Source organism: Morchella sextelata, assembly GCF_020137385.1.
Source record: "Morchella sextelata strain SCLS chromosome Unknown scls_13, whole genome shotgun sequence".
Lineage (NCBI taxonomy): Eukaryota > Fungi > Ascomycota > Pezizomycetes > Pezizales > Morchellaceae > Morchella > Morchella sextelata.
The window spans coordinates 1,275,516-1,288,402 of record NW_025408628.1 but is presented as its reverse complement, the minus strand read 5'-3'; the positions used below and the strand labels follow the sequence as shown (position 1 = coordinate 1,288,402).

At 45.5% G+C, this 12,887-nt stretch overlaps 4 protein-coding genes across 4 annotated transcripts; 3 read left to right on the top strand and 1 right to left on the bottom strand.

Annotated features, from left to right (window-relative positions):
* Positions 1-213: 213 nt before the first annotated feature.
* H6S33_002756 (uncharacterized protein) lies at positions 214-1,427 on the top strand (the record flags this gene model as incomplete). Its single annotated transcript, XM_044834127.1, has 4 exons — positions 214-380; positions 537-768; positions 831-1,194; positions 1,276-1,427. 4 exons carry the CDS (start codon positions 214-216, stop codon positions 1,425-1,427), a joined length of 915 nt encoding a protein of 304 aa, XP_044692917.1.
* Positions 1,428-2,942: 1,515 nt separating this feature from the next.
* Positions 2,943-6,790, top strand: H6S33_002755 (uncharacterized protein; the record flags this gene model as incomplete). Its single annotated transcript, XM_044834126.1, has 5 exons — positions 2,943-3,213; positions 3,329-3,378; positions 3,452-3,650; positions 3,709-3,837; positions 4,089-6,790. The coding sequence occupies 5 exons, from the start codon at positions 2,943-2,945 to the stop codon at positions 6,788-6,790; spliced, it is 3,351 nt and encodes a 1,116-aa protein (XP_044692916.1).
* Positions 6,791-8,448: 1,658 nt separating this feature from the next.
* On the top strand, positions 8,449-8,946 carry H6S33_002754 (uncharacterized protein; the record flags this gene model as incomplete). The annotated part of the gene is made up of 1 exon (XM_044834125.1): positions 8,449-8,946. The coding sequence occupies one exon, from the start codon at positions 8,449-8,451 to the stop codon at positions 8,944-8,946; it is 498 nt and encodes a 165-aa protein (XP_044692915.1).
* A 415-nt stretch (positions 8,947-9,361) lies between these two features.
* On the bottom strand, positions 9,362-12,844 carry H6S33_002753 (uncharacterized protein; the record flags this gene model as incomplete). The annotated part of the gene is made up of 1 exon (XM_044834124.1): positions 9,362-12,844. The coding sequence occupies one exon, from the start codon at positions 12,842-12,844 to the stop codon at positions 9,362-9,364; it is 3,483 nt and encodes a 1,160-aa protein (XP_044692914.1).
* Between the last annotated feature and the right edge of the window lie 43 nt (positions 12,845-12,887).

The window sequence follows — 12,887 nt, the reverse complement described above, 5'->3', positions numbered from 1 at the left end:
ATGATGATGGCAAGTGCATCCCCAATATAGAAAAAAGGTCGAGTGACTAATCATGAAAGCAGGGTAACTGCTACAGAGATGGCCGTGTATGTAGAACTCCTAACGCGTCCTCCCATTGCTCCAGTCTCGCGCCTATCCTTCCATTTCTCTTTCACTAACTCAGCAACCGAAGCACACCCTTGAGGTAGAAGCAACAAAATCCGAGTCGATATCATGCCCCCAGCAGCTGCGCAAAAGGTGCTCACTTACGACGTTCAGGAGAGGGTTTTGTGCTTTCACGGGCCTATGCTATATGAAGCAAAGGTACTGGAGGTCAAAAAATCGGACGACAAGAAAGAGCTGCCGGAGTACAAGGTGCATTACAAGGGGTGGAAGAATACGTAAGTTATCTTAGCGAACTCATGTTGTTCTGAAGGAAAGGCAATCTCTCGCTAGCTATCTATTTTTTTGTGGAAGCTGTTTGGGGGAAATTGAAAGGACAGAATTATCGTACGATAGAGTTGCTAGCTACTATCGGGCCAGCTGACAATGACCAGGTGGGATGAATTTGTCCCCGCAGATCGCCTCCGCAAAATGAACGAAGAAAACCTGCGATTGCAAAAGGAACTCAACGAGAATACAAAACCGATTACGAATAAGCCGAAGCCCACGCCCGATACGAAGAAGAAGATGACTTCCAAAGCTGGCTCTGAGGATCTTCCAACGGGAGCTTCTACCACTCTTCCTCCGCGAGGCCAGAAGCGTGGGCGTGAGCTTGAGATCGAGAAGGTCTGTGTTTAAAGCGCTCTTGCTAATTAGGTAATTGCTGACCAAACGTATCCGACTTGAAGGAAGAGGAATTTATGAAACGTCATGATGTCAAGATAAACATCCCCGACAACTTGAAAGCACTGCTTGTCGACGATTGGGAAAACGTCACTAAGAACCAGCAGCTTGTTCCTTTGCCGCGTGACCTCAATGTTACACAGCTTCTACAAAAATATCGCGAATCTGTACCAAAAAAGCGAGAGGGCTCGGCAGATGCGGATATTTTCGACGAAGTCATTGCCGGGTTGAAACTCTACTTCGACCGATCTCTCGGGACCATCCTTTTATATCGGTTTGAGAGACAGCAGTATCTGGAAATTCGGAAGGAGCACCCCGGAAAAGAGCCGAGCGAGATCTATGGCGCAGAGCATCTGCTTAGGCTTTTTGGTAAGTCCCTTCCAATTTGGATTCTTTAGTTGAAGTTCGGTAGAAGGCGATTCGTACTTTGATATTAATCTGTTATCATAGTCTCCATGCCGGAGCTTCTCGCCCATACAAATATGGACCCCCAGTCTATCTCAAAACTCCGCGAGCACATAGAGAACCTGATCAGTTTTTTGGCGAAGAACCCAGAACAGTACATTTCAGCACAATACGAGAGTGGTTCGTACCAATTTTAATTTGTTCGTCTTCATTCTTACATCCCATTTACCCATTTCTTTTGATGTATAATATCTGAATATTTTTTCATTCTGTTGTGTTCAAAATAGGTGGTTCGGACCGGAACTGACGATCTGTTTGCGTTTGACCATCTTTCGCGCGTTTACAGCTTCTCCGCGCTACATCGATCTTTCTAGAGGGGTATAAGGGATTTTAATAAGGCGTTCGGGTTTTGTTATGGGGGGTTGGGAAAGTTTCTGTGCGACGGCAATTGAAGATGTTGTGATGAGAAGGGGCAGAGGATAAACGAAAATGGTGGAATTCGGGGTTGCCTTGGGACTTGTAAGATTATCTAGTGATTTCTCAAAAATAATGATCAATCCGAGCGAGGTTAGTAGTCGGTTCATTCTCCTCAATGAAGCGGATATATTATATAGTTCTTTTCTCTTTCTTCTCTGTGGCGGCTGGACTAGTTATTATCTGTTTAATTTTTGATGTCTGACGTGCCAGTCCGGATATTGAAATTACCCGCGTATACATATTCCAGACGAAATCTAAAGATAATTCCTTTTTAGAGTAACATACATGTAGGTTTGCACCCATCTAACTAGTAGATAAACTTCATTGTAGTTAACGTTCTCAAATGGGGAGATCCTAGATATAATTGTAGGTACACAGTGGAGCAGGATAGCTGATATCATTACAAGGATCTAAGAACAGCACATGTACTTGGACAGGCTCCTTCCCAGCCCACTCCGTGGATGTGGGTAAATACATGTACCTACATTACCGGTATGGATCCGGGGCTCTTATATAAACCTGGCCTCCACAGACAGGTCGGGGGACAGGTTTAGGGCAGTTTTTCGTCGGTCCCTACTGTCAACAATTGACATCAGCCTTAGCCCTGTCCACCAACCTGTCCGTGTAGGCTAGGTTTAAGCGTTCTGGACTCAGGAGCCATGTCTAGCTCCTAGTCTCATACATGCCTAGAATGTACCCACTCTGGCCGAATAAGACTACATCTACCTAGACCCGAGTCCAAGCAAACCGCTAATAGAGTATCATAGAACGCTCTGCCGTCTGTGCCGCATAGATCTAGATAAGCGGTGTTGCCGACGTGGTAATAGCGCTCAATACTTAGCGCGATAGTTCTATTGGCCGAACTATCATGTAGGTTTGACCCTAGTCTCGTACCCATCCCCTACTTAGCAGCAAGCGCCTGCTCCCTGGAAGCATGGAAGTACTCGTAAGTTCATAGCGTTTCCGAACACGACCAATATTGCATGACATACAAAAAGGTGGATTTAGCGTTTTTTATATGGTATGCAATAACAGTCGTGTTCGGAAACGTCATGAATTTACGAGTAGAGGGGTTGGGGACGAGCCTAGTTCGACCCTATTGATAGGTGCAATTAAAAGCAAAAACCAAAAGCCCCCCGCGCAACAGGAACCACCACCCCCTCCCTGAAGTAGGTACGGCATTGTACACTTGCCAACTCAACAAGTCGATATCATCCGAAAACACTATTCACAACATGTCGGCAACGGCTCCTCTATCAAGTGTGTACAAGAAAGCTCTCGAAAGTTACGAACAATTAAACCAGCAGGGGAAGCTCAAGGACGAAGAGTTAGCTCTTATTAAAAGAAATGCTAGCATTAGCGACGTCTTACAAGCTATCGATGAGGCGAAAGTCAAAAACGAGTCTCGGAGAAGCACTGCCACAACCCTAATACACAAGATTACTCCCGCTTATATAGAGAAGTTGGACCGGTTTTCTAAGATTGTAGAAACAGCTATCCAGTCCAGTAAGTTCTATCGCGTCCTTATATATATTTACCATACCTAGTACCTTGGAGCTCGAGCTCTAGCTATGTGCGCACGTTATACAAACGATATTTTCTCTGACAATATTAATTTCAGATCCCGAAATCGCGGCTCTTGTATGGAGCGGCATCAAATTCGTTATCCTGGTAATTATAAGCTAGGTCCGTGCAATTTGAATATATAGTGGCAAACCTTTGACGATTTCATTTAAATGCATAGATATCCCAGGACATATTCCATACATACGAGAGAATATGTGCTATTTTAGAGAAGATATCACTCTGTCTTGAACGGTTTTCGGAAATTCTCAACCTGTATGGGAGGACGAATCTTCTCGACTCAAGAGTTGTGACATTTTATTGCGATATTATAGACTTTTGTTTGAAGACGACAAAATTCTATGCCCGATCGAAGTGGCGTAAGATGCCTTAAATAGTTTTATTTATTTGATATTTAAATCTAAATAACTTGGACAGGAACAATTGCTGCGTCTTTTTCGGGGTCTCTGCGCGAACCCTTTGATGAATTATCACGGAAGATAGATGCTCATACTCAAGAAGTTGAGAAAGCTGCAGATGTTGAGCACATGAAAATGACAAGAAACAGTAAGTTAAAGAAATTGATCAACTATTCAATAGGCTGTCCTAATTTTAGCTAGTTGGACTTCAAATTCAATCGCAAGGTGAGAATTCATCATGAAACCTTTATCTATTCAACAAATGCAAGTTTTAATGAAGTTGTTTTCTAGTTTCCATGGGGGGAACTCCGGCCGCGGGTCCACCTCAAAAAATAGTTTTTATGCCGAATATTTTACATACACGATTCACGGGCCGAGTCAGACAACTCGGAACAATAGGTCAGCTATTGAGCGGTGCACCTTCAGATTCGAAGCGGATAGCAATTTATGGAATGCCTGGCGCCGGAAAAACCCAACTCGCCCTAAAATATGTGACTCAAAATCTTACTCTGTACCTAAATATCTTCCACGTCCAGGCAACAGCGAGGGAACAACTTGTTCGGGATTACCGATCTCTTTGTGGCCTCCTTGGCTTACGTCGGGCGACACCCAATGAGGCGGAACTCGAGATTGAACAAGTCAAGGGATGGCTGGTGAATAACTCCAACTGGGTTATGATATTCGATAACGTTGTTGAAATTGCTACGGTTCGCGAATTCATCCCCGCAGTTTCATTGGGCTCAATTATCTTCACAATGCGGGACAGGAATATAGCAAGACAGTTAGGGACGGCGGGGACACTTGAGCTTTTGCCTATGGAGGAAGATGACGGGATCGATTTGATACTCAATATTTTGGGGCAATGTACCCCATGCGTGGATCCCGAGTCACGGAATTTGGCAGCTGAGCTAAATCGTGAGCTTGGAGGCCTACCTCTTGCCTTGGAACAGGGCGCTTCTTACGCTATAGACCGGGACTGGACTCTGCAACGATACCTTGATCAACTACAAACACAAAAACTAGAGACATTAAGGCTAAAGGGGACCAGTAGCTCCGATTTCCACTCATCATTCATGCTTGCAATACAAGGAATCACACCTGAAGCTACTATCCTTTTAAAAATAATTTCCTATCTGGATCATCAAAATTTATCTTTGAATCTTTTCTCGGAGGCCGCTAAAACGAAGGGGATGGCCGATTTTCTTGGAGATCTTGGGAAATTCTTTGAACCTAAACCTATAAAACCTATAAAATTTTCGAGCTCCAGAAGGTTAAAGCTTAAGTTTTCCAGGACTTCTACCGGGGGGGTCGCTGTTGTTAACCCATGGGACGAGTTTGCCGCATCTCTAAAAAGGCTTCTACTGGGTCCGGATCTGAAGGAGCTGGAGCAAGCAATAGCATGCCTCCAAGCCTCTGCACTTATTCGAAGGAAAGAAGCAGATGCTATCTGGATGCATGATCTAACTCGAGATATGAGCGAGAGTCTCATATGTCCGGAAGACAAAAGGCTTTTTATATTCATAGCGATTGCATTGACGGAAAATGCTTTTAGACCCAATGTAGCTAGAGGTAATGAGACGTGGGGTATATGTGAGACTTTTACATCACATATAGCCACTGCTCTGAGACACGCTGAAGCCCAACATATACCTTTCTTAGAGATAAATGGTGCGGTATATCTTTTAATTTGCTACTATCGCAAAAGACATCGCTTCAATGAAGCCCTAACTTGGTACGAGCGTGCACTGGCTGGGCAGGAGAAATCCCTGGGGAAGGACCACCCCAGTACTCTCACCACGGTCCACGGCATGGCTTCGGTGTTCGACAATCAAGGCGAATATGGCAAGGCACTGGAGTGGTACGAGCGTGCACTGGCTGGGCGAGAGAAATCCCTGGGGAAGGACCACCCCAGTACTCTCACCACGGTCCACGGCATGGCTTCGGTGTTCGACAAGCAAGGCGAATATGGCAAGGCACTGGAGTGGTACGAGCGTGCACTGGCTGGGCGGGAGAAATCCCTGGGGAAGGACCACCCCGACACTCTCGTCACGGTCCACAACATGGCTTTGGTGTTCCGCAACCAAGGCGAATATGGCAAGGCACTGGAGTGGTACGAGCGTGCACTGGCTGGGGGGGAGAAATCCCTGGGGAAGGACCACCCCAGTACTCTCACCACGGTCAGCTGCATGGCTTCGGTGTTCGACAACCAAGGCGAATATGGCAAGGCACTGGAGTGGTACGAGCGAGCACTGGCTGGAAAGGAGAAATCCCTGGGGAAGGACGACCCCGATACTCTCGTCACGGTCCACAACATGGCTTCGGTGTTCCGCAACCAAGGCGAATATGGCAAGGCACTGGAGTGGTACGAGCGTGCACTGGCTGGGGGGGAGAAATCCCTGGGGAAGGACCACCCCAGTACTCTCACCACGGTCCACGGCATGGCTTCGGTGTTCGACAAGCAAGGCGAATATGGCAAGGCACTGGAGTGGTACGAGCGTGCACTGGCTGGGCGGGAGAAATCCCTGGGGAAGGACCACCCCGACACTCTCGTCACGGTCCACAACATGGCTTTGGTGTTCGACAACCAAGGCGAATATGGCAAGGCACTGGAGTGGTACGAGCGAGCACTGGCTGGAAAGGAGAAATCCCTGGGGAAGGACGACCCCGATACTCTCGTCACGGTCCACAACATGGCTTCGGTGTTCCGCAACCAAGGCGAATATGGCAAGGCACTGGAGTGGTACGAGTGTGCACTGGCTGGGCGGGAGAAATCCCTGGGGAAGGACCACCCCAGTACTCTCACCACGGTCCACGGCATGGCTTCGGTGTTCGACAAGCAAGGCGAATATGGCAAGGCACTGGAGTGGTACGAGCGTGCACTGGCTGGGCGGGAGAAATCCCTGGGGAAGGACCACCCCAGTACTCTCACCACGGTCCACGGCATGGCTTCGGTGTTCGACAAGCAAGGCGAATATGGCAAGGCACTGGAGTGGTACGAGCGTGCACTGGCTGGGCGGGAGAAATCCCTGGGGAAGGACCACCCCAGTACTCTCACCACGGTCAGCTGCATGGCTTCGGTGTTCGACAATCAAGGCGAATAAGGAAAGGCACTGGAGTGGAACGAGCGTGCACTGGCTGGGCGGGAGAAATCCCTGGGGAAGAACCACCCCGACACTCTGGATTCGTCTGAATCTGTTGGGATATTACGAAAAAAGCTTTTGCTTCCTGAATAACTATCATAGTGGTATCTTATTTATTCTTCATGCCATATACGTACATACATTGCAATTGGCGTTCTTTTGCGTTACCATTTAAGCCTATAATTTACAGTACTGTACATACCTAAACACCTCTCTTATTTGTCTTATTTCTTTGTCTTATGCGCCTTGGATTAGGCTAGCTTGGTTCATATATGGGAGAGGTAGTGAGAATTGATAATACTCCTAATATATATGCCTGATCGATGGCAGCGAGTCAATCCGGGAGCTGGAATTATCTAGGTATTTGCTCCTGATCTTAAGCCTGCTGAACATGCATGGGCTTAAATTTAAGGCTAACTTCTGCTTTCTTCAAAATTCTAGTAGGAGAATTCCAAGCGGCACAAGGGCAAATTATTACTCTTAGCTAGTTGTAGCTGATTCGGTGAACCAACGGGATAGATATGAGGGCCAGAGGATGCAAGCTGCGATAATTTCTAAGTTTATACGTCACTAAGTAAAATCATACTTCACTAAAGATTTGTTCAATGCTGGGGTATATAATCTTAAGCTAATATATAGTCTTCCTTTAATTAATATAGAAAATTCCTTTGAGGATCGATTTCGAATTATCGACAGCAGGAAATGGAAATGATTTTTATGTACCTTTTGGAGATTAGCCTGCATACGTACTTCAGTGTTATGTAGCATTAAAATGTACGTATTGATAGTAAGTGCCCCATCTGGCCTTAAAATCGTTATATTGCGATTTGACGTTAATTCTTACGACGAAAAGTGCCGAACGCAGAAGAAACATATAAGTACGTACGTACGTAATCGATTATTTGAGGATGATTAGATGTAAGTCTTAAGCTTTGGTGGAGGATATGTACATGTAGTTTACCATGATCAATCATTGAAGGGCGTCAGCATAAGGTATATGGCGATTATATACATGTTTATAGCCATGAATATATGCTATCGGAAGACCTGCGATAGCTGCGCGTACATACACAGATAGACGCTTCCACCGCTCACCCAGACACCTCTTCTTAACTGGAAGACTAACGTAGAAAGGTGAAGATATACATTTCAATTGTTTACTGGAAGTCTTAGTGGAAGCGCCTAGTGCTGCGTTGAGCGTGGGTACATACATACTAGGGGTGTGCCAACTCGCGACCGCGAGTTGTACGTTGAATTATGGGTATCAAATAAAATTTAATTCTCCCTCTACAATCATGAGGGGCCTTCGACCCCATCCTCCTCCTCTCGTGAGTGCTCAGTACTTTGATGTGTCGTGCTGACTAATCAACATCCCTGCACTCAGCAGCCAATCAGACCGTTCCAATATTCGAAAAATTAGCGATAGTACATTATAGACTAGCAGTGGCCACTTCGCGACCGCGAAGGAGGGTTCTGGAAACATGCCAGTGGGCGGGTTACTGCTGCAACTTCAAGTTGGGCGGGTTACTGTTGCTCCAATGATGAATAAATAGAGCCAGAAAATTTCTCTTATCCACTTCATTCATCGTCATCAACAAACAATTCATCATCCACAAACAATGTCTACTACTACTACCCCCATCATGTCTGCAAAGAGCAATAAAACCGCCAAACTTCCTGCCAAGCCTCGTGCCAAGCGCACCCCGGCTGCCAAGCCTCCAGCCAAGCGCACACGGGCTACCAAAGCTTCCAAAACCGCCGAGAGTTCTAAAACCGCAGAACTTTCTGCCAAGTCTTCCGAAACCGCCAAGCCTACCGAAATCGCCGAGCCGGTTCCCAAGCCTTCTGATTCTGGCACCCCTACCGCCACCGCCAAGCCTATCGCTAAGCCTCCCGCCAAGCGCACCCGAGCTGCCAAGGCTTCTAAGAGCGTCGAGAGTACTAAAACCGCCGAGCTTCCTGCCGAACCAGCTGCCAAGCAAGCCGATACCGTCGAGCCAGCTGCCGAGCCTTCTGCTTCTGGTACCCCTGCTGCCAAGCCTTCCGATACCGCCGAGTCGATTACCAAGCCTTCCGATTCAGGCACCCTTGCTGCCAAGCTATCACGGGGACTATAGGCGATAGACTGTGGTGCCAAGGAATACAACCTAGGTAGTGACGTAGACGTGGACGTAGACGTAAAGGTATACTTTGACTATGGACTATGGGTGGCTCTACCTGGTATGATAAACCGGTTGGAGCCCTATGACGTAGTGCGAACAAAGAATAGTATTCGTGGAATAAAATACAGAGGTTGCGTAAAGAAGAAAGAGAAGAAGGAAAACAGACAAAAGCACAAGACAACGCCCCCTTATATATCCATCCATAATCCAACGATGACTAATACCTTCGCGTAACAGAAACCCAAAGAACATAACAGAAATCCCCATTACAAATCCTAATTCCACTGCACGATACCTCCTTCCCTCATCTCAGTTCATCACCTAGCCGAAATACGTAGCTGCCGTTACAGACCACGCCCCCCTCTAAGGCCTACCTCCTGGTAGGCTTAGGCTTCCCTGGATAACGCTCATGGAATCGTTTAACGATATCAGGTGAATGCTCAAGGTCCGATAGTGGTTGCCAGGAGGCTTCATCATATCCCATATATCGTACCAAATACTCAAATCTTCCTCTTCGTTTCCTCGAATCCAAGATATCCTCGACCTCCCATTCTTCCTCTCCTTCGATTTCAACCGGAGGTGGTGGCAACTGTTGTTGTCCCGGTAAAGGATCATTCGCATCGGGTGACAATAGCGAAACATGAAATACTGGATGAATTTTCATTGACCGGGGAAGTTCCAACTCGTAGGCATAGGGATTGACAATGCGCTTAACGTTATAAGGTCCAATACGTTTCCAGTCGAATTTCTTGGAAGGTCGTTTTGTTAGAATATGACGGGTCGATAGGAAAACTTTATCTCCTAAATGGTATCGAGGAGCTGGGGTCCGATTCCTATTGGCTGATTCTTCCTGTATTCTTTGTGCCCGAAACATCTCATTCCGTAAGAAGTCGATGATATTCTTCATTTCTCGCGCAATGCTATTAGCTTGATCTTCCGCCTTCGTTCTACCATGTTCCAAAGGCCCAAATGTTATCCTAGGATTTCTTCCCGAATTAGCATAAAAGGGGGAAACTTTTGTTGTTTCGGAAATGTGGTTGTTGGTTGCAAATTCAGCCATCGGTAGCCATCGGACCCAATCGTCTTGTTGATAGGAAACATAGCTTCGGAGGTATTGTTCCATTATGGCATTGATTCTTTCTGTCTGTCCATCTGTTTGGGGGTGGAATGCAGTAGAGAACTTTGGCGAGATTTCCAGTCGATCACAAAGAGACCTCCAGAATTCCGCGACGAACTGTGTTCCTCGATCGGATACCATAGTGTCGGGTAATCCATGTAGCTTCCAGACGTTATCAATATATAGCCTTGCTACTTCCTGTGAGTCCGCCTCCTTTGTCGTTGGTATCAGATGCCGCATTTTGGTTAGTCTATCCACCACGACCAAAATCGCATTATACCCATCGCTCTCAGGAAGATCAGTCACAAAGTCCATCGAGACATCTGTCCAGGGTCCATCGGGAATTGGCATGGGGCGAAGTACTCCATAAGGTGCATTGTGTGATGCCTTGCTACGGGTGCACACATTGCAATTCCTAATATACTGATCGACAAACTTCCGCATCTGTGGCCAGTAATATTCTCGACTTAGGAGCTCCAGAGTCTTCGCTCTACCCGGATGTCCTGCAGATGGTTTGTCATGATATTCTTTTAAAAGCCTTAGTCGAAGGTCATCGTCGTCTGGTACATATAGCATGCCTCGATAAATCAGCCGACCGTTGTTATCTTCCATACATTCAGCAAGTGAGATTTTGTTTGAGTGGCGTGTGCCATTCCGAAGCATATTGAGGACCTTGTTTGGGAAACTATCCACTTGGTAAGCTTTTGAAAATAACTCCTCTACAGTGGACGCTCCTTCAGCGGATTCATTTGACAAAGAACCCGCGAACAAACTTAGCTTGGTATCCAAATTTTTTCGCTTCAGAATCACTTGACTCTGATGCGTTAACCGTTCATCCCCCTCTTTAGGTAGGTCACCTGACCTCCTAGTCAATGCATCTGGTTTTGTTCCTTGTTTTCCTGGCCGAAATTGTATAACGAAATCGAAGCGTGAAAGAAATTCGGACCAACGGGCTTGTCGACGATTTAACAATTTTGTTGTCATAAAATACTCAAGATTCCGATGGTCGCTAAGAACTTCAATTGGAAATTGAGCTCCCTCCAGATGATGTCGCCATTCTTCAAAACATCGTATAATTGCTAAAAGTTCTTTGTCATAGATTTCGTAGTTGCATTCTGCGGGAGAGTGTTTCTTAGAAAAGAAAGCAACTGGATGTAGGATTCCTTCGTTGTCACGTTGAGATAGGATTCCTGCTGAAACATAGTCGGATGCATCAGTTTCTATCACAATTTTTCGATCTGGATTAAAATGAGCTAGTATCGGTGCCGTTGTAAACATCTTTTTCAAAGTCTGAAATGCTTCCTCCCTTTCATCCGTCCATTCAAATTTAACATTTTTCTTTGTCAAGGCTGTAAGAGGGGCAACAATTTTCGAATATCCCAAAATAAACCGTCGGTAGAAATTTGCAAATCCTAGGAATACTTGAACATCACGAAGGTTTGTCGGTGTAGTCCATTCCAAAACATCGATAACTTTCTTTGGATCCATTCTATTCCCATTTGGAGTAAGGATTAAACCAAGATATTTTGTTTCCTGAACCATAAATTCACATTTTTCAGGTTTAAGGTGAACATGATTTTCATCAAGTACCTTTAGAACCTTCTGAATATGTTCTTTATGTTCTGATAGGGTCTCGGAATAGATAAGGATATCGTCTAAGTATGCTGTTACGAATTGATCGAGGTAGGGACGTAGAATATCATTGATCCAATGCTGAAATGTGGCAGGGGCATTAGCTAATCCAAACGGCATTACTGTATATTCGAAATGTCCATATCGAGTCCGGAATGCTGTTTTCCATTCATCTCCTTCCGCTATCCTGATTTGATTATATCCCCATCGTAAATCCAACTTAGTGTAGTATTGTGCTCTTGACAACTTAGCCAGGGTTTCTTTCAACAATGGTAATGGATATCGATTTTTGATTGTAATCGCATTTAGGCCTCGATAGTCAACACAAAGTCGAAGGGTTCCATCGCTTTTCTTCACAAACAGTATGGGTGCTCCCGCTGGTGATTCACTGGCTCGAATAAATCCTTTGGGTAAATTTTCATCAAGATATTCTCGTAGTGCTTTTAACTCAATTTGAGATAATCCATATATAGGTCCATATGGTGGTCGTTTGCCTTCCTCTAATACTATCTCGATGTCATGGGATGGTCGATGTGGTGGGAGAATTGAAGCATCATATTCTTTAAACATGTGAAGACGATGGTGAAATTCTTTCGGTACTAATTGTTCGATATCGATAGTGGATTTCTCGGTTGCTGAAACGATGACTGTATGGTGTTCCGGTAAGGGGATTGAGATACCATGAACAATAACTGCAGTTCCACTGAGTGAACAGTGTTGACAACAGCTTCGAGAGTCAAAAACAAGTAGATTTTCTTTTGGTCGAATCGTAACATCATGTCGTCGCATCCAAGGTATCCCCATCACAATCGGATAGTGTCCTAACTTCGTTACAAAACATGGCGCCGTTTCCCGATGACCATGAATGTCTAGCGAGACATCGACAATATGGGTAATTTTTCCTGACTTAATAGGCCTTCCGTCTATAACGTCTACATGGCGAGGTATTTTAAGGGGGGTCATTGTAAGATTGTTGTGGCGTGCAAAGGATTCATCAATAAAAGCATATCCTGATGCTCCGGTATCAATAAGGGCGTAGGTAGGTATAAACGAATTTTTATTCTGTGAAATCGAACAAGTTACTACAAGTTGATTTCCATCCATTTCCTCCTCTGATACCGAAAAACCAGAAATACACATCTTAAAA